Raw genomic sequence first — 27,621 nt, forward strand, 5'->3', positions numbered from 1 at the left:
ACAAAAAAACATACATTTAACATCCTCCCCACCATAGGAGTGTCTCAACACTCCTATCATCATAAGAACCTCCACTACAATCTCATAACCTGAAAATTACAAGTCAAGTTTAATAGGTACTTTAACAGATCTCCCCTTCGGTTTTACCTACAGTAGACTCAGTGATTGATTCAACTGGGTCCATGGGATCCCTTACAACTGGATTTTCCTTATTATTTCATCAGGGAATTACAAACACTTTCCTCACTGATATCTGAAATCTCTAAATTGTATAGGTTCTGAACAGGTCTAGTTACAAATCCACGTTTAGTTTTAACCTTGGCACTTCTCACCATTCCATCCTTTCCAGGGTACAACTCAGTAATAACTCCAAGTGGCCACAGCAGCTCAGGCACTCTTTCTTCCTTTACTATTACAACAGAACCCCTTGTTAAATTACAATTAGCTTTGAACCCCTTTACCATGCAAGGCAGGTTTCTAAGGTACTGGATTGCCAGATGTTCCAGAATTTCTCCAACTGACTCAGACGCACAGCCTCTCTCACACACAAATCCTTTGAGGTCACACCTGAGGCAGAGTCATCTGCCAGTTCCACCTGAAAACCTGCTGAACGACCAATAAGAAAATGAGATGGAGTAAGGGGATTAGCAACATCAGGTTCTTCACCTACAAATGTCAAGGGTCTAGAATTGATACATGCCTCCACCTCATGAAGAGTGGTTTCTAATTCACTCCAGACAATGTCTTAGTGCCCAACGTCTTTCTCAACGCAACCTTCACTAATCTAATGAGGCGCCCCCACCAGCCTCCCACCAAGGCATTAGGTACAATAAACTTCCATTAGGGGGCCATGGGGCCATAATGTTGCTTCAACAGGTTGGAGGCACCCAAAAAGGTTTTAGCATTGTCAGAGTAGAACACAGAAGGTACACCACGTCTAGTCAGAAAACCGATGAATTGCCAAATTGCAATCAGTAACCGAGAGACTCTGTAAGCTCTAGGTGGACAGCTCTGACAACAGCACAAGTAAAAAGGAGAATATACAACTTCTTGGAGGGGAAATCAACACAAAATAAGGGACCAGCCGCAACGCAGACTTCACAAATACGACCAGTCTAGCACACAATAAGGCACCAAGTAATTCTAGCCTAGGGAGGGAAACTTTCTTTATAGGGGCTACCTTACCTCTAGCAGCAATCAATGTTACCTTGAAATTACCCTTTTCTGGCACTCTCACATACACACAAGCACCACTTCCCCTTTCCGACGCATCACCAAAGGCATGAAGTTCAATAGCAGGGAGATCTCTCCAGGACAATTCTGAAAATAAGTAACGATTAATTCTCAATGATTCAAGTACAGAAAGTCCTACTACCCACAACTTAACTCTGCCTTGCATAGCCTCAGGTAATGGTTCATCCCAATCTAGACCTAATCTCCAGATTTCTTGAAATAGTATTTTGCATGCATAACAAAGGGACATATGAACCCCAAGGGGTCAAAACATCGAGCAATTAGGCTTAACACATTTCTTTTAGTACAAACAATATCCCCAAAGGGATCTACATTCTCTACCTTAAATGTAAAACAGTCCGAGGAGGAATCCCATTGTAAGCCTAACACCTTTACACCTTCTATAATAGAATCCTCTGTCATGGGCAAGGTTTTATAATTAGAAGTACACTTTGATAGGGACATACCAGCCTTCTTCAACATACCACAGGCTTCATCAAATCTTGCACAGGCCTCAGCAGGGCTATCAGCCCCAGAAAGCCAGTCATCAACATACAGATTCTCAAGCAATTCAGAAACCACCTCTGAGGGAGGGGCATTTCTTTAAATGAAATTTCAAAGTGGCATTCAACAAAAGGGACTACTCTTATTTCCAAAGGGTACTCGTACAAAACGGAAATGTTTTACAATATCCTTTTTCTTCAACAAAAACCTGTGAACATCACGGTCCTCCCTCCTCACCTTAATTTGAAGGAAAGCCTTTGTAATATCAGCAGTTAAGGCCACCTTCCATCTTCTAAACCTCAGTAAAACTTCTACTAAATCTGGGTTTAAGGAAGGACCACTTTTCTAGACAGTCATTTAGGGACACACCATTACTGCCACGAGCTGTCCCATCAAACACAGGCCTGATTTTGGTGGAGATACTCACCTCCCGCACCACAGGTCTATGAGGCAAATAGAACACTGGGTACCCACCCTCCAACTGATGGGGTGGGATCTCTTCTATAATACCTTCCTTTTCATACTCTTCAAACACTGTATAATATTGTTCCTGCAGACCAGGGTCCCTATCTAACTTACGACTCAGATTATCCAATCTTCTCAAGGCATGGTGTTTGTTATCAAGTAACTTTAACTTTACAGACTCTGATTTCCAGGAAGGCCACCTCATAACGGCCTTCCTTGTAACTACCAATTTCTCAAATTGCACCAGAATAGGTCAGGCTTAATAGCATCAGAACGTGTTTCCTGGGCTTGAATACCTACAGATTCTAAATCCCAAAAGTTACTCAAGCTATCTTCCTGAAAATTAGAAAATGTTAACAGTTGCACACCTACATCACAGTTATCTTTGGACCTAATTGAGGATCCAGACAAAACCCAACCAAAAACAGTCTCTGGGCTACAAGCCCTTCATGACACACAATTTTGTTAGGGAGCATCAGCTTCAATACAAATCTAACCCAATCAACATATCCACCTGTATCTTCGGTTGGATCCATACTCATCAGCTAGGTTAAGATGCGCAAAAGGCTCTAAGCACTTGGGATCCACCTTGGTCCCTACATAAAGTGGGACAAATTACATTAATCTCAGCTACCTTAAAGCTGTATTTGTGGTTATTAGCCCCTAAACTCATCACTTCATAAATGCTACAAATCTGCCTTGGAGGCCTTTACCTCCCCAAAGGCAGAAAATGATAAATACTCAGAGGTCAGCCACTTGGACCTGACTCTTTTGACCAAGTCCTTGAAATGTAGGATCGATCCGATCCTGTATCAAACATTACAGTTGCAGATATTATACCCTGATAGCCTACAACCTTTATCTTTGCTGTTTGTAATACACAACACTGCTTAATAGCCCCTAGCCCTTGACTCACAAGGAGCCACTCCCACATGTGTAACAGATTCACTCTCCCCCCCGCACCTTTTCTCCTTCAGGGTTTTCTCACTAGCTGTTACAGGGTTTATCGCCAGACTTACGACAAATAAGTGCGTGGTGATAGCCACCCTTGCACTTTGAACACCTGGCCCAGCAACCCTTGCATAATGGCCAGGAGATAAACACTTAAGACACAGCTGCTTTCCACGAATGGCTTCTTCTCATTCATGAAGAGGAGAGAGCTTCACTATACCAAAACACTTATCACTAGGATGCAGCTTTCCACAGAATGCACACTGTTGCTTAGAGGCACTCTCTTCTGATGAAGTTTGAAGGGCTGAGGCAGAACCCTGGATGAGCTTTTTTCTGCCTTTTTCCACGCCGGGATCCTCAGTCTATCGATGGTTCAGCCCCTGAAGGGCCTCAGCCCTTTCTCGCCCCTCAACTTCTCGTTGTAGGAATTCCAGCAGCCCTTTAAGGTCTCCTTTCTCTTGCTGACTTCGAGACCACTCCAGTCTAATCTCGTGGGGAGCAGGGACAAGATCATGGGCGCCAATACCAGCCCATATTGGTCCCCTCCTACCCCAAGAGCCTCCAAACTGCGAACATGGGCTATCACGCGTCGTCTTGCAACTTCCGCAACGCCAAGAGTTGATTGTCGTACTTTGATCTCCTTGACAACGCAAGCTGCATTAGATCCTGAATGTGGGCGAAATTATCTTGTTTGGTTTGGCATACCTCTCTTTTAACAGTTCACATGCCGATTTATAATTAGCTGCCGTCTGAGCCAGACCCTGTATAACTCTTCTCGCCTCGCCTCCAACACAGAGCGCAGGTACATAAATTTGTTAACAGGAGGCATAGGCTTGTAATCAACAATAGCCTTAAACTGATCCCAGAACGGCATCCACTCAGTTATTTTCCCGCCAAATTTTAATAACTCAAGCCTAGGCAATTTCACACTATGTGCTTCACTACTAGGCTCACTTGCAGAAATTATACTGCCTTCAGTAGCCCTACTATTCAAGTTCACAAGTCTACCATTGCCTAACCTTTCTAAAACTTCTGCAGCAGCAATGCGTGTTTGGCCTACCTCACTGAGGAAATCGTCGGCTTCATAGACTAACCTGTTGACTTCTTCTGGATTTTCGATCAAGTCTTGCACCGCATCATCTAGTTCAACCCACTTAGACTTACGGTGGTCAAATTCGTCCACTAGGCTAGTCAGCTCATGCCAGCTTGGTTGGCCTTGTAGAACACCTAATTTTCTCGCAGCACAACGCAGCCATGCTTCAGCTCCGACTTTCTTCAATCTAAGACTTCTCAGTTTCATCAAAATGTCAGGAAATCCGGGAAAATCTTCGTCACTTTCTTCTGATCCCGGGTTCTGGGCACCATGTAGGTTATTTGGGGCCTCTGGCCCCTCATCGTGAGACATTATCTCCTCAATACTCAACTTTCTCACGGGAGAGAGAAACGCAGCGCTTCCTTCAATTGTTTATTTCCTCTCACAAAAAATTCAAAATTCAAACAGCTTGGGAGAACGTAACAGGTTCCACAGTTCTTTTTTATAATTCCCAGTTCACTCAAAATTCACAATAACGGTACAAACAAGATACAAAAACACAATTGGTTCATCAATTTACAACTTCAATATAAAAATAGCAAGAAACTCTGAAAAGAACGGGCATAAATACGACACAGCACAGGGAATGGGGAACTTCAAAAGGCGTCACCCTCATAAAGGGCAAAACAATACCTGATTTACAACACAAACACATATATACCTGATTAAACACACTCCACAATTGTCATATAAGTAAAGTTTAGCAATACTCAATAAATCTACTTAAATTTCCACATATTAATACAATGTAAACAAACAGGGGCGTTCTTTAGACGCTAAACGTACATTTTAACAAACGTAAATACAAGATCGAGAGCTTTCTTTGGACAAAAAAAAAAAAACATACATTTAACATGCTAGTCTGCTAGTAAAGGACCGTGTGTCGAAAGGCCTAGCAACCACTCCGTTGTTTCACTTTTCCTTCGTGGCATTTGCCTGTATTTATATATATATATATATATATATATATATATATATATATATATATATATATATATATATATATTTACCTCAATATTTTTATTAAAAACAAGAAGAGAATAATGTGCTCTTAGTTTACTACAGCTTAATGCTCAATGCGAAGGCGTGTTTAGCAAAATAACTCTTTAGAAAACTAAAATCAGAAATAAGCTAAATACAGACGCAGTTAATAATGCATAATTCGCTTCTGAACATTTAAAAGATGATGCTAAAGGCGAGTAGGTCGTGTCTCATGTCTTTAAATACCGATATAATATTAATATTTCCATTCCATTTGTTACAGCTACATTTATATTCTTTAGAATAATTCTTATGCATCAAAATATTTTCTGATTTTTTGGTAACCATTTACGTTGAACACCGAAGGGGCATTTTCATATCAATAACGCATATTAATCATTGTTTTGTGTTAAAACTAAATAGAAATACTCTTGATTTAGCTCTGAAATATGCATTTATCCCAAGTATACGATGAAACTAATGTTGTTTAGTGAATATTGAGGGACATATTTTGTATCTGAATAAATTTGCATGAATATCCCATGAATTTTTCCTGACAAAAAGCCATAGGAAAAATTCTAATTAAATGATAATCTCTTCGCTGTGGAATTAACTCTTGAAATATAGTTCATGAAAAAATAGCTACTATACAGTAATAACATTAGCTTAAGACATTACCTATACTAGAAATGCAAAAACATGTCTATCATTATGCATTTACGCTAATCGACTCAAAATTTACTTTAAGGTTGATAAAAAACGATACTTGTGAAGACAAGGTACGATACCCTGACAACTAAAACTGGCAACTCGACAACTAAAACTGGCAACGCGAATCTGAATTCGCCCGCCCACTCCGCTTCAAGTTGGAGCTATCCTACGTATTCTAGTCAGTTGCTGCCCTAAGTTCCCTACGCCTTAGTTACCCGTGACGTAAGAGTAAGACTTGGAAAAAGTAGATTTTACCATCAGCAAAAACTGCCGTTTTTCATCTTGCTCAATAGTTTATGTACTTTTCTCCTGGGCCTTCTCGAAGTGGTGTGTGTCATTTCCAGTTTGGGTGCTTTTCTTTTCTTTTCTTTTTTATTTAGCAATATCTCTCCATACAATTACTGCGAATAGAATTTCATTGTGAATCCTCAAGCTCTGAACGGTGGTGGGGTTTATCCGTTTTTATCAAAATGTAATTGCACTATAAAGAAACTGTGACGCAAGAACAGAGAAAGAACCAAAAGTGTAAACGTGGCTCAGTAGCCTATGCTTTGTATAGGAGTACAAGGACAGTACTTGAAAGCGTTGCTCATGGATAATGTAACCAGATAACTAAAAATAAAGAAAAAAAATTACAAAGGTAATCAGCTGTAAAGAATAGTAGGAGGTCCTAACTGGAAGTGAGAAAACATAACTGAACTTTGGTGCTCTCACCATTGTGTGACCACTGAATTCTTGTGTGCATCACATAGAAGATCTAGAAACTAGATAATGTACAGTTTAGAACACAGTGAGAAGTGGTTGAAAATAATGATTTACACGGATGTGGACTCCCTGGAGAACAAGAAAATACGTTTGGTCCACCTCATCATCTGTTCAGGAAAGAAAAGATAAATGAAAACCGCTAACAAATCATTCATTTTTATTCTCCGATAAATCTGGGAAAAAAGACAAAAAACTTCATATAAAAACACCAAAATACTACAAAGTCGACTGGAAAAAATTGGATTAGGAGAAAGTGAAAATAATCTGCATTCGAGTAAAGGAGTAGTCGCATGAGCAAGTTTTCTTGCATATGACACTTTTCAACTTTGCACTTCGGAACGAATAGTTTTGAGTGCCAATTATTTTTTTTCGTATGGTTGCGGTAAATTCAAGTAACCAGATCTTCATTTGTACATTATTTATAAATTTCCGACAAAAGGCTAAAAGATACAAAGCATGATCCGTTTTAATGGCATGAACAGCAACATGAAAAGGTCACCTCAACGATTTTTACTTCGGAAAGCAATAAACATTTGATGTTTGAGAATGTCACGTGTCTGTTTTTTGAATGTACTTTTTTTCAGAATGTATCAGGCAATTTTGGTGTGATGTATTACATAATTATTTTTAATGCAGTATTGATTCTTTCAAACTATGTCCTACAGATTATCGATCAACAATTTCAAAACTAACTTTATTATATAAAATATCCTGTGAAAACTATATTGGAAATTTACCCAAATTTTGCCATTCGCTTGTTCCTCTCCAGGTCTTATGAAATTGTTAATGATGTAAAGCACGAGAACATTCATTGAGAAGCCATTTCCAATTGTAAGACTCAGATGTAACAACGTGCACTGTAGTTCCGAAAGTTTTATTAATTCTTAGATCAAAAATGCAAGGTGAAAAGAAAGGCATTCCTTTATAGGTTCCCCTTACACTGTCGGTTCCGTAAACGCTGTACAAAAGCTGGGTTATATATATAGGTGTTGTTAAAAAGATTGTCAGTAGTATCTAAAATGACAAAGGTCAAGACCGAAGGCTCGTAATATTGTACAGACCACACACACACACTATATATATGTATATGTATGTATGTATGTATATATATATATATATATATATATATATGTATATTATATATATGTATATATATACATACATACATACAAAGCAATTCATACTGTAAAAACTGGTAGGTATAAATATCTGTAAGTAGCCAACGGCAATATGCAGCAAAGTTTAAAGTTACTCTAAACGTGTGTGTGTATGTCATATATATATATATATATATATATATATATATATATATATATATATATATATATATATATATATATATATATATATATATATATATATATATGTGTATGTATGTATTTATGTTAAAGGATTTACGTAAATTTACTGGATATCAGGAAGAAACGTATTACTGTTGGGAACTTGGGTACTACAGACATTTAGAAATGCCTTTATATCTAACAATTTCTCATTGTGGGTCGCATTATCTTGTTCGTACGATAGACGATAATAAGATTTTTTTTTTGTAACATTCCCATAATCCAAACGTAAACTTTTTTCGTATGCAAAGGGGAAAATACAAACCATTTCGATGAACGTTTAGGAATAAGCCTGATTTTAAGTACTTTTGATACTTGCAAAGTTTTGGATCTGTAACACCACCACGGTAGTAAGCGTTCAGAATTTCATTTTCGCAACAACATATATGGGCAAAGCAGTGTTGCCACACGTACGATAATTATTGTACATGTACGATAAAAACGGCCTTGGTACGATGTACGATAGCATTTTCCATTATCGTACGGTTTGTACGATAATTCTAAGGTGTTGATAAGTATATAATTACAAATATAAGTGGGCGATGAACTCCTCCATGAAACAGGCTAATTTCTAAAAAAAAAAAAAAGAATGATTTCAGAGTATGTAGTCCATACACGGCTTGCCGCCGCGTGTCTCCAGTTTCCCCACTCTCCACGGAGTCCGGAGCTCTGGACCTGGACCCCGGGTCTAGCGTACTGAACCACCCTTCCTCTGTCACTGTGTTGTTGTTGTTATCGTTGTCTACCATGGCTGAGGCAAACAGTGATGATAATGAAGAATTAGCAGTAACCCCAGTCACCCCACGAAAAAGAAGGGTAATTTTACTGGCGCAAGTTATAGGCTTAATGGTTAGGGTTTCCAGGTTTGGGCACAATCAATCTATAAATATAATTTCAGATTCAAACCTGGGATTTCCCAGGAAATATAGAATTACAATATATATGTTTTCCAGAATAAATAATCATGCACAGTTATTCCAGAACATCAGAGAACATGAATTTGATTTGGAAGAAGATTCTTAAAGATATGCTTTACAATTATTATTGTTAGTAATTTCTTTATCATGGGATAAGTATCAGTACCAGTCATGTTTAATTATATATATTTATTTTAAATTACTACTCAGTGATGCTATTTTGATTTTCGATGTTTTGGGGTGTTTAAAGATATATATGAGTGGGCCTACAACTCTCATATCTTCGTGTTAATTCGTTATCAGTTTAGTTTACATTATGGAAAGAAGTGACGTTCTAAGTTGTATACTTATTTTTTACCAGAGTGTTAATACAATATAGTAATAATTTGTTCATAACAATTGTTCATAACATTAATTATTCATAATTCCATTTTTTTTGTTTTTGTAGAGAGAAATGTTTCATTTGTATTTTTTTCTTAATTATGTAAATTGCAAGATATTAATGACTACAAAGAAATCATACATATATTCATTATTTTGTCAAATTATAAAAATGTGTTAAATAACAGAAACAGTGTAAGATAATAATTACGATAAAATCTACAATTTTGTACGATATTTTTACTGAAAAACCCATAATTTTGAGGAGCCAGTACGATAATTCCAATCGGAGAGTGTGGCAACACTGGGGCAAAGAGAGAGTGACTGCAGTGGGTTTGTGTTGGTGCGTTTGTGGTTCTGGTGACTCACGATCTCTAAGGCGCAGTCTGATCGAACCCACAAGCGAGCAACCCATTTGGTTGCCATCGAGGATCTTGTACTTGGGGCTAGTTCACTTTGTTTAGCGAACTCCGCATGGTAAGCATAAAATACTATTGGTAGTCTATCCCATCGGGTCTCTTACGGTAGCGCCATTAAGCATATGTGTGAACATCTGTCATGACCCAAAAAGGCTCGCGATCATCTATTCTAGCCTCTCGGCCTCCATTTTGTTTGGGTACGCTGCTCTTCACCCATTTTACTTTGTAGTCACTGTGTAAAATGACGGTGACGTTCTTCTCAAGTAAGTAAGTCGTGAAGTGTCAATAGATGTAGCTCAATGCACGGTCCAAGAAGTTTGCAAACGAACATATGGTATGTATCAACCCAAACCCGTGATGCAAGAATATTGAAAACTGGTCCTGGCCTTGCGGGTAGGCTACGTCCGTACGCACCGCTCCCGGCCGAGCTATCACAACCATTTTGAAAGGCAAAGCGACAGACCAGCAATAGGTATCGTTGTTTCGGGTTTGATATTTTACCGGAGCTTACTAGGCACCGATCTAAGGGAGCGAGTGGAGAGTGCTGGCTTAGGCTATAACCCGACCTTGTCTTTGGAGAAAATCTATAGGAAACTTTGCAGAGTGCAGGCCGAGTGCCCATAAGCATAGCCTGCCTAACAGGTAAGGTTTTGAGATGGTAAAACTTTACTTTAGAGTTGCATGGCCTGACTCCCGCCAGCCGGGACAGGTTACTTCCTTTTTGGGGGGTTTGCTTAGGTTAGGTCAGTAGGTTATATCTATTTACCGTGTCCTGGTCGACGACCGGCAGGAATCAAGCTGTGCAACTAGAGTAAAGTTTTACCTTTGAGTTTACTTGTGCAGCCTATATCTTGCTATGAAATGCATGAAAAGCATTTTTTTTTTTTTACAAAATTTTTGAAGACTTGCAGTAAATTAATATTATCAACTAAGAAAATTTACCCAAATGGTCTGTCAAAACCTTAAACAACTGGTTACTTCTCATATGTGTAAGAACGCATAGGCTAAAAAAAATTATACAAAGCACAAGCCTACCTTAGGAGAAACGAAAGTAGGTTAGGCTAGTGGCTCATTCTACACCAACTTACCACAAAGTTACCTCTAAACCCAAGGTACTCTAATGGTATCTCGAGAAAAATACCATACGCTTCATGGACACGCTGTGCTACTGAATATGTTCAGTAGGTCCAAAGAACAATATATTGGAAAGCCTTGGGTTCTGCAGTTACTTACTATGTTTTCTGTAATTTTAGCTTTTCTGTAACTCCAAACTGTAGGTTTCTACAACAAAGTATTTTGGGTAGTTTGTATATCCACGGGATGCACCTATAGCTCATTAAAAGCAACTATTAATTCTAAATGCAAAATTGGATATAATTTCTGTTTGAAATTATTATTTAAATTGTTACTTGGATCTGTCCTGGCTATATACAAATTTGACCATTGTGTATTCATGTTGGGCTACTGTAAATTTCTATTTAACCCTCACAGTCCAGGCCAAATATATATTAAGCACACCCCAGACCGGGCTAAGTTTAAGTATGGATAATTTTTTAAAAAATCAATTAAAAGAGGAAATATGCACATGCACATGGTAAAATAAAAATTACATTTTTTTTTTGTACCCTTCCAAGGGAAATTGAAAGTGAATATTTCCAACCCTGTGCAGGGCCTCTTTTCCAGAAGACAGTCGTGAAAATATGGCTAATTTTACCAAGTTATAAGTGTTGTTTCTATTTCTTTTTATTTTTTAAAATTATAATTACAGCTCACACAATATGATAACAGATAAGAAATAAAAGCAGTAACATATTCTGAGTATATTTATTATAAAATATTTACGAAATGTCATTGGATGGGAAATTTGGACATTTCCCTGCGACATTTCAAGGCAAACTGACCCCTCTCGGCTGTACCACTAGCATTTAGAGTTGGGGTAAGAGTTGCCATGATTCATTTATGGCCCATGTCCCATGGAAGTGATCTCAGCACTTTTCCCAAAATTCGTTCAAATTGCCTGGCTTGAAATCTTCTTCATATGTATATATGTTTCCCAGAATCCACCACAAAGCTGTATGTAAACAGACTTTATATGTATGTTGCCCTTCCACAAGGGGTTAAACATTTGGCCTGGCACTCTGACAGATGCTTAAAAGCATACCATACTGAAGACATTTCAGCAACGATATGTCCTTCCTGTTTCCTTTCTTCAGTTGTACTGTACAGCTGCTTCTACAGGCCCCCAGTACATGGCTTGACAGCCTTAATTTCCAAAATCTTGAATTAGCGAGTCTTGTTGCTTGTAGACACCTATTTATTCTTATTTTAAAGTTTTTCTGTGTGTAACTACAGTGCCATGTATGTTATATTTTTATTTTGTTTAAGGGTATTGTATTTTATTTTTTGTTTACAACCAAACTATCAGTTGCTTGAATTTTTGGAAGCTGTTGTTTATTATTTGGAATTTCTCTAATATATATTTTGGTGTAATTTCTGCCAAAAGTTCTGCAGAATCATTAACGTACAGTCTTTAGAAAAAATGGCTTCAGACAGTCAAGCATATGAGAAAGGTACACATTTCATAGTACTGTACTGTAATACTGAATAGTGATTGCTGTTCAGTTATTGGGGGAAACTTATCCTAATTAGTTTGTCATTGCTTAGATTGTTTTTGTTTAAGGAGTTTAGATTATTTATTTCCAAGGAGTAATTTGTGTAATAAAATATATTTTTTTCTTTTTCCAGATAAGATGAGCAGTAAATGTTCTGTGCTCCTTTGGAGTATGGAGGGTCGTGCTTAGTGTGGCTAAGGTTTCCCAATTGTTGTTACAGGTTTAAGAAAACTGTTACTTTAATCACAAAGGCTTGTGATGCTGTAGAACACAGAAAACTATTCTATCATTTATATAAAAGCAAGTTATTTGGAAGAATTTTTTGGTGAAATAATTACGCTTGAAAAGAAAGTCATTTAAAAAGCCGTAGATAAGTTTTTGTTATTTTTTCTTTTGTAACAAAGAGTAATTGTACAGTGTGTCCAGTGTATCAACAAACAAAAGTTCTAAATCAGCAATGGGAGACGTCACATTTGATACCCACAGTTTATCAAGGGAATCTTTTCGCCTTGAAACCTTTGGCAGCAACGTACTGAGCGAAGTAAAAGATCAGTTTGCAAAAGCAGGGTTCTACTACACACGAAATGGATCCAAAGTCAAGTGTTTCACTTGTTATTTGGAGATTGATGCAAGTGAGGTTAACCCAACTGATGATATCGTAAAAATGCATAAGGAAAAGCGACCAGAATGCCGGTTCATCCTGAGATTTGAGCCTGACATCAATGCTAGATCCAAGAAGTTCCTGTCCTATGATAGTCTTCGATATGAAAAGGAGCGTTTGGAAACCTTTATTGAGTGGCCCATACTATGGCTTTCACCGGAGGACCTTGCAGCTGATGGATTTTATTACTTAAGAACCAGTGATCACTGTGCCTGCGTTTTCTGTCGTGGGATAGTGGGAGCTTGGGAAGTTGGTGATACCCCAAGGGGTGAACACTGTCGCCACTTTCCTCACTGTCCTTTCATAAGAGGACAGCCTGTTGGTAATGTTCCCCTAAATCACAGTGCTATTCTGGATAAGCTGCCATTAGATGGGGAAGAGTGCCCTATGCCTCCACCAAGATGTGAATATGTTCCTGACAAGAGTGGAGCGGCTGTGGGATCAAGTTCAGGACGACACATGCCAGGATCTTATGCAGAATGCAGTAAGTACTCTTTTATTACAGATACAGTAATGAAATAGAGGTGACATCAATTCTGGAAAGTTGGGTCATTATTGACCCATCTTGCATCACAGGCTTTAATCATGTACACCTGGCTGTAATTTTATTACATGCTGGTACATTGCAAAACATGTTATGATTTACCCCTTTTTCTTGAATAGTAGTTGGTTTTTGAGTTTTAACATTAAGATAAGATATGAATTTTATTAACTTCCTCTTATGCATATTCAGAGGGACCTGCCAAGAAGAATGACAACATAAATTATGATGAGATTGGACTTCGTCAGTATACTGGTCCTAAAAGGAAAGATTATGTCACTGTTGAGAGTCGACTAAAGAGCTATAACAAGTGGCCAGAACGAGTGGAGCAGAAACCCAAAGAAATGGCTGATGCTGGATTTTTCTATTGTGGTAAGTGTAAGTATGTTTTGGTTTGAAAACTAATCGATAGGTATGTGGGACTTGGTGCTATGCAGTGATTTATTGTATGTATATGTGTAAGAGATGGGGTGTAGGTCCTGACTGGTTTCAACTTTATTTCCAGCTTATTGACAAAGGATTGATACAGTATTAGAAGTCACAAAAATGTATACTACCTGTTGTAATGTGTGATAAATGAATCACATATATATATATATATATATATATATATATATATATATATATATATATATATATGCATATAATACACATATATATATTACTGTATAGTTATTGGTTAAGTATTATTATTATTATTATTATAATTTCATCTTCACATAGAGTAGTAAAAGAAAAATGAATTATGAAATAACAGGATTTGCACCAAGGCTGGTCTAACAAAATTCATTATTTGCACCAAGGTTGATCTCACAAAGTTCATTATATGCACCAAGATTGATCTTTCAAAGTTTATTTCACAAAAAGTTGATCTTTCAAAGTTCATTATTTGCAACAGGATTATAACATAGAAAGTAAATGTAGTATTTATATCACACAAGAAAAGGCAGGATGCTTAAAATTAATGTTTCTAGAAAAAGGTGAGATGCCTAAAAGTAATTTTTCTAGAACTACGTGTATCTATTATTGCATGTATGGTATATCTGGGAAGCTGAATACTAAAGATTATTAGAACTATGAAAATTCCATACTGCTTGCACAGTGAGCTAACTGAACAAATCTGTCAAAAGACAAGTACAAAGATCATGGTTAAGTAACTTGGTAGTACTAAGATTTTGGCTAACTAATTAGGATGAACGTCTGCTTATACCAAACAGGAACAGTATTCAGAACGAGAATAGAAGAAAACAAACATTTCCTCAGGAAATAGATAAGACAGGTCTCCAAAGATCATGATACTGTACTGAGACTGCTGACTTTTGTGCAGTTTCAGAATAGGCTAGATAGGTTTTTCAAAAGTCTGCTATCAAGAATTACACCTTGAATTATAGATGTAGAAAAAACAAAAAAGCTGTTAGGAGAAGAACTGATTTTGATGTGGTGTCCAAGTTTATTTAGGGTTTATCTTCAAACTGAATTTTGCACCATGCCCTAATGTTAAGGGAAACCTGTTTGCAGTTACATAAAAAAATAAGACACTGAAATTACTAGTTGTATTTTGAAAGTTGTTCATACTGAAATAGAAAACATCACTTACTATGTAGTATTCTTCAGCGTGAGTTGAATCAGTTGTTGAAACTTGATAAGGTAGTTAGTAGTATAGGTCTTCTCACTCACCTGCTGTCAACCTGATAATAGGTATTCTCTCACCTGCTGTCATCAAGCACTTTTTTCTTTGCCATGGTCGAGTTCAGTAGAACTAGGTCTTATCGTTCATGTCTATGTCCGAAGAGCACTCACCAGAGTGGACTAATTTGTCAACCTCACTCTTAGTAGAGAATCCAAGCCTCTCTTTTTTTTTTTTTTTTTTTTTTTTTTTTTTTGGTTTTTGGTGATAAATTATGAACTGAGGGTTCTTCTTCAGCACCACTTCAGGCAGAGTTGGTATTCAAGCCTTTTGGCTCAGTGTGAGCTGATCATCTCATAGAAACCACTGCCTTTTTAGTTGAGCCCATCATGTTGATAAATGATTAGCGTCCTGCAAGGAGTTGAAGTCTGATCTTTTGATTAGAAGTTTGCCTACTGAATAGGGTCATACAAGCTTTTTCAACTGTTGATATGCTGTAGGAAGTTCTGCATTCCAGATAGTGCAGAGATTGTCTACACTCCTATCCCATCAGGGTTGCCTGAGAATTGTCTCATTGGCTGAATGGAAAGGTCTTGGCTTTCTCGTTCCTGTAGGGGTGGTAGTGCCATCAGTACACCTCATGCAGTGCACCATTTCCTTTGTTACTGTAACTCAGTTCATATTCTATTCCATTTTATTCTCCACCCTCTCCTAACAATTGACTCATATTTCATCTGCGAGGTTTTCCTCATGTTACATCTTTCAAAACTTTTCATTGTCAGTTTCCTTTTCAGCACTGAATGACGCGTGGTCAAAGCCTCCCAGGTGTTCAACCAAGTGTTCACCTTGGTGTAGACTTTGGCCAATCTACTTACTGTCAGTGAGGTACACCCTGGCTAGAAGAAATGTGTTGAGGGGATCAGGCAACTGCCTGTTATCAGTTGTTTAGGACAGATTGGTCCTCACCTTGAGTGGGTCAGGGCTTGTCGAACTTTATGGATTATAGCGATATCTGTTTGCCACCCGGTTCTGGGAAGTCAGTTGAAAGGCTATCTTCCCATCTAAGGAGTGAATCTTTCCTTAAAAAGGTAATAGTTTGTATTCCCATAGGAACGAATATTGGGGCTCCAAAGTGGTCATAGACTAGGCAGCTGGTCAGGAAGCTTTTAAGAGTTTCATGCTTGTATTAGCGTGGATATTGATTTGGTGTGCAATAATTTCAAAACAGGATTGTTGATCCTCTCCTCAAGACCAGGAAGTTATGGTATTGAACTTGATGTATCATGATTCTTTATTGACAAAACAAAAAACAATGCTCAAGGCTGCATTCCTGTTAGCATGAAAACTATGAATTGAATACCGTCCACTATGCAAAACACTGTAGTTGTTATTTTGCACCAAATTTATGCAGGTAGACACTTCTGAAGATTATCCTGTTACTAGAAATCAAGTAAATGATTGAATATTTGTTACTGATGATCTCCAGTTGTGAAATAATGTTTAAGAACTATTACTAGCATGTCCTCTCCCAAGTAGCATGCAGCATAAGATAATAAAATTTCTTTTAAATAACAGAAAAAGTTTTCATAAACTTTGGGGATTCTATTCTAGTACCTACCTACTTTAGTCCATTCCTGTTGGTACATTTACATGTCTCCAGACTTGAGAGTGCCACTAACAGCAAAAGGCTTCCTATGGTAGAAGTGAAATAAGACTGTGTTCTGGAAAGGTAAGTTGTTCAAAACTGTCTGTCTTAATGGTGCATTCTTGTTTAGATGTTAAAACTTTAACTTGAATTCTAGGGCTGAGTGACCATGTCCGATGCTTCCATTGTGGAAATGGACTTCGTAACTGGGAAAAAGAGGACAAACCGTGGGAGGAACATGCAAGGTGGTATCCAAATTGCAATTTTGTCCTCCTTTCAAAGGGCCAAGAGTTTATTGATAAGGTAACCTATATGTCCTCTCTTTCTTTGTTGTGAGTAGCATGTATGATTTTAATTTCATTATCATGACACATTTTGTTAATCACTGTTTAGTTATGTCTTATATTGCTGTTTAGTTTTAATGTTATGTATTTTTGCAGTTCTCAAATTATCTGTCTCTGATTTCTGTCTCTCTCTCTCTCTCTCTCTCTCTCTCTCTCTCTCTCTCTCTCTCTCTCTCTCTCTCTCTCTCTCTCTCATCTCTCATATAGTTGCCTTAATAGTTGCTTTTTTTTTTTCTTTAGGTTCGACGTGAAAAGCCTCCTTATTTACGTTCAGTGGCAGTCAAGGGTAGCAGACCCCAAAAAGTTGCAGCTTCAAGTGGAAGGTTTAAGCCACTTTCAGAAACTGATTTAGATCCTTTGATGGAATCAGATATTATCAAAGCAGTTAAAGACATGGGCTTTTCCTTGGATAAAATCAGGTTGGCTCTTCGTCGTAAATTGGAGCAAACGGGAATGCCATTCTTAAGTTTGGAGCCTTGTATTGAAGCAGTATTGCAAATTATGGAAGATGAAACTAGGCAACAGTTACAAGGCACCAATAGCACCACAGTTGAAGTTGAAGCAGTATCTCGGCAGAGTGACAAGATGCAAGCATTACATAATGAATCCCAAAGTGGTTTAGATGAAGTTGCCACATCTAGTTCTAACATAGCTTCTGCAGGCCCATCACAAACCTCTGAAGGTGCCTCTCCAACTGCTGTTGTATCAAAGTTGGCAACTCCAGTCACTGATCAGCAAAGTGGAGCAATAGCATGTCCAACAGAATCCATTACTTCGACATCCACACCATCAACATCAACATCATCTGCTTCAGGAGAACAATCTTCCAGCACCACTATAATTGCAGCAGTGTCTTCTGAGGCTGAAGCAGAATCTATGGAAGTAGATGAAGAGCCTTGTGATCACATGGAATCTCAGGACATTACTCCATCAGAGCATCCTGTTTCAGAGTCAGAAAATTTACCTGGTACTGTAGTAGCTATGCAAGAAGCAGATGAAAGAATCAATGCAGCGTTTGAAGTCTTAAAACCAATACGTTCTGGCCCTTCATCCCTTGAAGCAGAGAGTGAAAGTGGAAACAAAATGGAGGAGAATACAGAAGGGCAAACTACCCCTGTTAAGAAGGCATCTGTGTCAGCATCCCATCAGTCACGTAAGCACCTTTGAAGTTTTGCTTTTTCTGACCTAATGTTAGATATTATATAAGTAACTTACCCAGTAATTACTTAGCTAAGAGTTTCTCTTGCTGTGGCAGCTCAAATTCAAAAAGCCGCAGTTTAACGCGGGTGACAAGTCTTAGTGTATCAGGAACTACTTGGCAAATATAATTACATTTCTGCTGACACCCGAGTCAACACAGAGTGTCTTTGTCAGCTTTGTTCTTAAATTTGCGGGTCAGGGACTGGATTTCGGTGATGTTTTATTGCCGATTTCAGGTAGCCTTCAAGCGTACTGCATTCAGGACATTTTTGATTGTTTAAAATTGTCATATTTCACAACATAACGAATTCGTAATCAATAGTTTAACCAACGATATCACCTGTATTGGTGAATGTAAACATTGTGTTCATTGCCAGACCATTAATCATGATTCTGTATAGACTTTCCTGTCAAGATTGTGGGAAGTCCTAATTTTCTGGACTGACATCAAGAGCACTGGCCAGAGTCCTCCTGTCGACTTTCAGCATCTCTCGGATTTTCGAGTTTTTTCCGTCTGCCAAGAACCTCTGTTTTCAGACAGCCCAAGAGTTTTTACCCTCTTTCCCCCCTTCATGCCCAGGACATTAGTAGTGAGCCTACTCTAGCTCTGGTGCCCACGAGACGTTGGCCAGATTGGACAGACCTAAATGCGTCCTCGAATTTTACTTCGATTCCAAGGTTTCAGGCGAAGACAGCGGTGTAAGCTTCTTGGCTGTTCACTCTGCTGAAGATCTACATGTTGGCAGTTGCTGTTCTGTGCTTCCTGTCAACGTTATCTATCTTCTCACGGTCTTCATGCAGTTTTAACAACCTTTCCTGTTTTCCTGGACCCTTTCCTGAGCTCCTGGCGCCACTTCCTAGTGCCTGTTGCATTCGTCGAGCACCCAACACCTGCATTAGAGCGCTTATCATTATATCTAGTACTTGGCGGCCATCTCACAGGGCCCAGGTTATTATGGTTATGGAATTTTTTCTCACTGTACAGTTCTGTATGTCTTTGTTCTGTACGAGGTTATCGTTGTTCCATGCTCAAACAAGTTCAGTTTTTGTTGAATCTGCAGGGAATTTGACGTGTTCTCTTGGCTGTCATAAAGTCCACAGAGTTGTCAGCTAGTTCACACAGCTGTCTGTGGTTCTGCACACCCTTCTACTAGTTTGCTTTTTTGGCTTGGTGTCTGCATGATCACCAATGCAAGACATGCCCACAGCGGATAGCGAATGAACCAAGTAGCCTGCTTCTTCAACCTTCATGGCTATTGAATGGATTTTGAGATGCAGGAAGCATCCTTCTTTGTCCTTGCCAGGTGTCAGCCTCCTGACAGCACAAGTTTTCTCCGAAGCCCTTGTTCTTATAGTTGTTGGAACTTAGTCTTTTGAAAGGAAGTGCCTTCATCTGTGAACCTAGTCCTTGATTTCTTTTCAATGTTTTGATACAGGGTGGGGAGCCTTCTGTTGTTTTCAGGCGTCAGAGAAAGATGGATCCTTCGCCCAAGCTGGAAGTCTTTCACATAACCAGTGCTTTTCAACCTTATTGCACTCTAGACTGGGAACCGTTCAAACTAGACCACAGCTTTAATGTTTTATGTAAGTGGCTCTAGCCTACTTCCATAGGAAGAGACCTGTTTGTGTGGACAGATCAATCAGGTCTTCTAGTCACATTGATTGGTTCATAGAACTAAGCCCTGGACAGAGATGTCAAATGTGGACCGTGATCCCCGGCTGCTGGGATCTTTCTATGGGGCAGACTTGTCTTGGACCTTTTGGCCAAGGTTTCATTTTCCTCCTTGGCGGTCCATACCATCCCTATAGCATGTGCAACAGACCCCATGCTATAGACAGATCCGGCTGACTACCTCTCTTCACGCCCTTCATCACAGTCAAGGAAGATCTTCAGGCTAACTCCAAGTTGGTCACTTGCCCTATTCTGGCTCATATCATTCCCTGGACTTGCTCAACTGTGGTGGACTCTATGAATCCTCCCCCTCTGTGTTCTCGGACAACCTCATTTCCAGAGATCTTCCAAGCTAGTCAGTCTTTCCCCAGCAGACTCCAGACTGTCCGGAGGATTATCATTGAAGATCTTTTTAGATGTATTGCAGAGACCATTGCAAGACATGGAGGTCAGTCATCTCTCGTTGTCTTCCAGACCTGGGGATCTACTTGCGAAGCTAGTATCTCAAGCCTTACATCTCCTCTGCGAGAAGTCCTGTTCCTTTTATAATTACGTCGTTAAGGGGTATTGAAAGCTCAATCGTAAGCACGGAGACCTAGTTTGTTGGCATCCATAGCTTAATTTCATCTGAAGTTCCTGACACATCCAAACAAGGAAGAAGGAAATGTGGTGTGCTTGTTTTTCTCTGGATTTGAGTCAAGGACACATAGCCATTGAAGACCTGGATCCATTTATCTTCTTCCCTTAGGAGATTTACGGACATCCTTGTCATCCTGGAGCACCAGACAACAACTGAGCTCATAGCTCGTCTGGCGGCCTGCTCTCCTGGCACTAACAATAGCTTGGCACCAGCCTTAGGTATGACATCAGCTCTGAGGAAGACTTAAAGTTTTCTATCCAATTTGAATGTTCAGGTTCAAAGGCCATCCAGAACCTATGGTGTAATGGCAAGAACTTTATTCCTCTGACTAGAACTCCTGGCAGCAACTGCAACTGATGCCAGCTCATTCTCTGAGAGCCAGAAGTGCTCACTGGCTCTGAGGAGGAATTTAGAGAGCTCTGCCCAGCTGGATGGTATGGTATTGCCTAAAAAGCCAGTAGTCCCAGGCCATCCGTAAACCAGGGAGTTAGGCAAGAGCTCAATTGGTCTCTGATTAGAGCCGTCTTGCCCTTTATCCTAACAGACTTTATCTTCCGAGACGCTCAGATTTAGGAGAAGCATTTTCCTCCTCCTAGTGAAAGCTAAAGAGGTCAAAACTGCCTCTACCTCATCAGTTTTCAAACACTGTATATCCCTTACACCCATTCAACAATCAACCTACTGGTAGTATGATCGTTCTTCATTTCTCATTTTGAGAGTTTAAAGTTTAAAAATTTTGGCAGTACCATGAGATTTTTAGTTACTGGCATGGTATCATGGAAGGAAGCATAGGATTTTCTCCTGCCTATTCACCTTGTAGTGAAGTATAAAATTTTTGGAGTCGGGGGGGCGATACAATGTACCCGGAGCACCTGGCACTTTTAGTGGATGGGTTTTGGTCTTGCTTCAGTGTAGGTGACAGCATGATCTGGTTGTTTTTATTATGGTACTGTGCCCAGGGCAAGGGCACAAAGTTCTGCTAGCCATCGGATAATTCCTAGACTGCATAACTTCACTGATGCTTTGGTAGCAATCGGAGTACTCCTCTGCTACAAAGCTCCCTCTTTAGTAGAGGCAGCCCTCAGCCTCTTTACAGTTTAAGAGCACCAACCAGAGGCAGTTTATACTGCCTCTCTAACTAACAAGGAACAACAAGCATTATTTTCAATGCTAGCAACTTTTCTACTTCTAATTCATTACATGACTTTAATGTTTTAGAGTAGAATATGCCTATGTATCCCACCTCCTGTTAATGTGGGATTCAGCTATGTAATTACTTGGTAAGTTACTTTCACAAAAATTACATTTTTATAATAAAATAAAGTTTTATATATGCTTACCAAGTAATTACATGACCAGAGCCCTCCCTCCTCCCCACTGATGGACATAAGCATAAACAGAAACAGACTGAGGATTCTCTGCTAAGTTGTTCCTAACTATCTTGTTAGGGGGCGAGACTAGTCACCTACACAGAACATCAGTGTCGCTACTGTGAAATTTTAATTTAAACTGTTGCAAATAAATGAAACTAATGGCTATGTAATTATTTAGTAAGTATATATAAAAATGTCATTTTTAATCATCCTTTTAGGTTTTTTTTAATCTTTACTAATAAATCCCCTTTGGTTTTACAGATAAGGACATTGCTGAAGAGTTGGAAAGAATTCGTGAGAGCAGAACCTGCAAGATCTGCATGGACGCTGAAATGGATGTTGTGTTTTTACCCTGCACTCACATGGCTACCTGTTCTAAATGTGCTGTCACCATGGAGCAATGCCCAATATGTCGTCTGAGTATTAAATATACCATTAAGCCAATTTTTTCTTAGCTCTCTCCTCTACTTCTGTGATACGATGCAGAGGAGTTCATTTCTGTAAAGTGAAAGCAAGAGGAGGGTTTAGGCAGGGTGCTCCCTTGTCCTCCCCCGATAGTCCAGCACTTTGCCGAAGTGGGGGGGCTTGTGTGGTACAAGGAAGAATTGAGCGATGATGGAGGGGTAGTTTTCTACCTCAGTAGGTCCAACCATACCTTCAAGGTCAGTTCAGAGTACCCAGACAAAGACTGGACCCCCCCCTTGTTATTTCTATACAGTATTTTCCTCATCACTTCTTGATTTGTAATATACTGTCAACTGCTACTGCCAGGAGTTTAACTGAAATTTGACTTCTATCTTGTACTGTACTAATTTACTCTTGTGCATATATGCCCCAAAAATATGCCCCCCTCGATAAAAAAACTTGTTCTTGACTGCATTAATATGCCCTAAAAAAATTAATTTTCAAGCCTCTGTTATAAGTTTCTGCAAATCCACTTTTTACTGTGACCAGACCATGTATAACCATCTCAGAAATTATCTAATGGATGGCAGGCTGGGAATAAAAGTAAAAACAAAATCTCAGAACACTACTGGAAAGAGCTAAAAATTTTTGACAAGTTATGGTTAAACAATCATTAGTTGAGGTTCTTTGCAGCATCCATTCGTCCCCTAGCTGCAACCCTTTTCATTCCTTTTACTGCACCTCTGTTCATATTCATTTCCATCTTACTTTCCACCCTCTCCTAACAATTGATTCATCGTGCAACTGCGAGGTTTTCCTTCTGTTACACCTTTCACACCTTCTTACTGGCAATTTCAGTTTCAGTTTCAGGACTGAATGACCTTTGGCCTAAATTCTATATTTTACTCTATTTTTCTAAATAGTCATTTAGCTAAATGTATCTCTGAACTAACCAGCCTTGGTAACATGGTTACAAACAGGTTCATGAGGGTATGAGTTGGCCTAGGTGATTTCATTCAAAATACAGAAGATTCAGTCTTCAAAGAATGTACATATGCTTTGCAAGGGCAATGAACTAGTATTGTCAATAGGTTTCAGATACATTTTAAATTTTAGACCTGAGATTTGAACCATTTGCTCTAAAATTAAAGTGCTGTATTTAACAGTTAAAAAAAAAAAACATTCAAAAGGCTGTGAATGTGTTTGTTAAAGTGCAAGTTAATTATATAGTGATCCTCTTTTGTTATAATCTAGTCATGATTATTCATGTTGTGGTTATTCAGTTTTAATTTTCATTTTCCGAACCAGTTGTAAACTGGTTGTTGCTTAGGATTTTCACATGAATCATTGGCTATCAATTCATAAGTTTTGTGGAGTTCATGGAAAAAACGAAAAGTGGTTTGTTGAAGAATTTTATTCATATGACACAAACCAATGCCAAATGCTTATATATTAATATATTTCATTACATTGCTTATTGTGTATTACCCAAGTAATAAAATACTTTTTCTCATTGCTGCTTATGCATTAATTAATTAAATGCTTATTTCTCATATCTATCTAATTGCCAAACATAGTTTGTTACTACATTAGTAAGAAAAAGTTTAAGTTGCTACAAGGCAATTAGCAAGGTGCTGCGATAACATTGGTATTAGGATCCATGGAAGGAAACTTTCTTGTTTGGTGTTTAACATAGTTGTGAGTTTTTTTCCAATTGCTTGTGTAATGGGAACTTTATAGTCAAAAGAATATTTTGATTTTATATTTGATGTACTGCATATGCAGAATGTATTTAATTTTCTTGGAATCTGCGATTTTGTTACTCAGTAGAAAATATTGTACTGTACATTGCTCTTATGTGAGTTGGGTACCTCAGTTGCATATCATCATGAAATAAAAACTGTGATAAAGTGATGTAAAGTGATGTTTCATTGTTCCCATAGGAAGACCTTATGTGGTATTATGTGGTAGTTGTTAATGCGCATGTAGGAAGCATATACACTTTTGTTTTTATCATGGTATACCCATTTCTTAATCAGGAAAAGAGCCAAGGAATATAAACTTTTCAGACCAATTCCTTAACACACTGCTAATGCAAAATGTTGGAGGAAAGGGTAAAAATACGACTTGTATGGCAAGTACAGAAAATTAAGAAACTGATTCATACCCAGTTTAGACCACAGATCCACTAGCCCTCTGTAGGATCACATCCATCAAATATTGTATTTTAATACAAGCAAATGAGCAATTTCCTTCGATATACAATAAGCTTGGGATTCTCAGTATTAAAAAACATTATACTACGTAAATATACATGGGCACTTGACACTTTCCTTGAAAATTTTCCAACAGACCACATTTCAAGCACAATCGAAGATATTTCTTCAAAGGCTTTGTCACTAAAACCACAATTTTTTAAAGTAAATTTTATTTTCATAACTACAGACCTTAGGTCCTCTACAATAGGAAATTCACTTACTGCGAAGCTGGATACGGCCGTTAAACCCTGGAACAAGGTGGTTAGCCATTAACTACCATCAGGTAGGCGGGAATACCAGCCTGCCGGAATGTACACATTCCAGTTTGCCTTTTGGCCCATGTTTCAGATTGGGACGGGCATGAAAATGTAATGTAGAGGACCACAGGTATGCATAGGGAAAAATAAAATTTACTTTTAACTGTGATTTGTCTCGACACAATATTCAAACCATCGGTCCTTTACATTAGGAAGACTCGCTGGTTATGGGGAGGAATCTGAGTGATTCTTGAACTGACTGGAGTTCTGCACAACTGGGCTGCTACTCCTGGTCGAAAGAGCAAGGAGGAGCACCATGCCTATTGACGTATTGATTGGAGTGTAGGAGCTGCAAGACCATATGTCGGATATCTGGACCTTTTCACGTGAGGAATTGTATGAGTATGGGCAGAATCTAAGAGCCGGAGCCAGAGTCTACTTCCTCCCCTTCCTAGAGGAAGGAGTGGAATTGCTTCTATGATTCTAGAAGAAAAATAGAACACGTGCTCGATGTGTAGTCTTGACCGCATCCCACGCCAGATCCAGCAAGTGATGGTTTGAGTCTCGTTCTCATCCCGAAGGAAGAGAAGTAGTAGGACGAGGAAGGTCGAGAACGAGAGGCCAGTCACTCTCGAGATCCTTCTCACTTCCAGAACCAACACCTTGGGCGAGATGCTACCTGTCCTCTTGAAGGTGCCGGTAAGAAAACACAACTTGTTGAGCAGCCACCTCAGGACCAAGGAGAAAAAGTTCCATGGACCTGTGGGCAAGACCGAAGGTAGAAGACCAGTGTGGTCTCTGAGACCATATCTTGCTTCCAGACCGACAGAAACTTCCGGAATGCAAGGGATGGACCAAGCCACTGACTTCATGAACTCTTGGGTGGATTGTACAAGCATCGTCGTCGTCAGCTGCCAAGTACATCCCTCGATCGCCTCACGAAGCTAGGAGAAAGATGTGTCCTTAAACACTTCTTCCTTGGGAGAGATAGTACTAGCGAAAACGTCGATGACATCCAGTTAGGAATGTCGAGCCTTTTCGAAAAGTACCGCAGCTCCTTAATAGGAGAAAGTAACGATTGACCTGGATCATCGATACAAAGTCCAAGGCGAGGAACAAGAAGGACTCGAACCTGACAATACACGCCAACGGATTCGAGTCCGCTACAACATCTGAGGAGTTGTTCCATCTTCCATCTTCCAAGGTCAACAAGATGAGAGATGGTCCTAAAAAAAGGCCGAGGGATGAGTAAATTTGTTTGTATTTAGCATTTCCCAACGTTTTGTGTGAAGAGTTGTCCCGTTGATCTCAGTCTGTCTGTCTGTCTGTCAGGAGTTTTCGGTTTTTAGGAAGTCTTGGCAGTTGACGCCAACCTTGAAAGTGAACGAGTTCGTCTGGTTTTTGTTTTGGATACCGGTAATGGTGCATGTGTCTCTTTTTTCGTTCGTTGTTGGTGGAGGTTTGTTTGCAGTTTTTGTTTTGTGGTTTTGTGTGCTGTGATTGGCTGGACCTTTACCCATCTCCAGCAACCGAAGATCTATCAGGTTTGAATTCCGCCACAAAGGGCGCATGCAGAGCACAGGACAGGATGAGAACCCACGGATGTTCCCTGTCTTCTCATCAGTAGCTAAATCTTGACTGAAGAGAAAAAGGCTACATTGGTCCTACGTTCTTTAACTGAAACAGAAAAACCCTCGGCAGAGAATACGAGGAAGACCAGACTTGAAGAGTGACTCGACCCGAGAAAAGTTCCGTCGACAACACCAACCAGCAAAGACGGATCTAGTCCCTGGAACAGTGTTACAGAGGACTTCAAGAGATATCCAGCTATATCCGTTGCCGCTCGGCAAGAAAGCCTATGCTTGCAAGGGAAGTTGGAAAGTCTCCCAGTCCTGAACACACAGGGATGTACTGCCTGAGGAACCGCTTCTTGTGTAGCTGCCACAGGAGGTTGGGGATTAAGGAGAAATCTTATCGATGCTTCAGCAGCAGAGCTATCAGGTCGCCCGAAATGCGAAGTCTTTCAACATTTGTCCGTAACTCGGGGTGAGCAATGTTCATTGAACCCCTAGTGAAATAGACAAATACGGCAGGAAAAACGTAGCCATCGATGTTTCCCATAAAGACAGCATGCCTCACCATAGCAGCCCATGGGTCAGGTACAAACGAGCGAGAAAACTACCAACTTTTGTTGCGCTGGGAGGCACATAAAGACAGTAGGGATCTCTCAGTCGAGCAGTCTCTTCGTTAATCTTCGTGAGGAAAAGAGTGAAGAGCACACATTGCCCCGATCACTCAAACCCGAGGCCGAGCTCGCCTGCCAATACATTTCCACAGGGAATGTATCTGGCTAATTAAACTCTCGAGTGTGCTATAGAGCACTTGAGTACCTGCAAATGTCAAGAGATGAAACGAGGAAAAAACGATTCCCTCCTTTTGTTGACGTATGCCACTGCTGTGGTGTTGTTCAACGAAATCACTGACTGTCACAAAGCCCATCCTGAAACTCTCAGAAGGCCAAAAGGTTGCCTTGAGTTCAGGATGTTGATGAGATAATATTGTCTCGGTCACATACCTTCAAGACAAAGTCTTACAGGAGTGCGCCTATGCCTCGATCTATATGTAT

At 39.3% G+C, this 27,621-nt stretch overlaps 1 protein-coding gene across 19 annotated transcripts in view; it reads left to right on the top strand.

The window, feature by feature from the left end:
• Positions 1–24,400, top strand: part of LOC136833815 (putative inhibitor of apoptosis) — a 93,931-nt gene extending 69,531 nt beyond the window's left edge. For 3 of the 19 annotated variants that reach the window (XM_067096110.1, XM_067096112.1, XM_067096104.1), the window contains exons 2-6: positions 12,506–13,517; positions 13,767–13,946; positions 17,004–17,149; positions 17,431–18,343; positions 22,337–24,400. In XM_067096110.1, the coding sequence (XP_066952211.1) occupies positions 12,830–13,517; positions 13,767–13,946; positions 17,004–17,149; positions 17,431–18,343; positions 22,337–22,530 (2,121 nt within the window). In that variant the 5' untranslated portion in view covers positions 12,506–12,829 and the 3' untranslated portion in view covers positions 22,531–24,400. Of the gene's footprint in view, positions 1–6,051; positions 6,266–9,611; positions 9,819–9,876; positions 10,403–12,505; positions 13,518–13,766; positions 13,953–17,003; positions 17,150–17,430; positions 18,344–22,336 lie in introns of those variants that run through there. The other 16 variants (XM_067096102.1, XM_067096096.1, XM_067096103.1 and 13 more) reach the window with 16 other exon arrangements.
• The last annotated feature ends 3,221 nt before the right edge of the window (positions 24,401–27,621 follow it).

Source organism: Macrobrachium rosenbergii, chromosome 52, assembly GCF_040412425.1.
Source record: "Macrobrachium rosenbergii isolate ZJJX-2024 chromosome 52, ASM4041242v1, whole genome shotgun sequence".
NCBI classification, from domain to species: Eukaryota; Metazoa; Arthropoda; class Malacostraca; order Decapoda; family Palaemonidae; genus Macrobrachium; species Macrobrachium rosenbergii.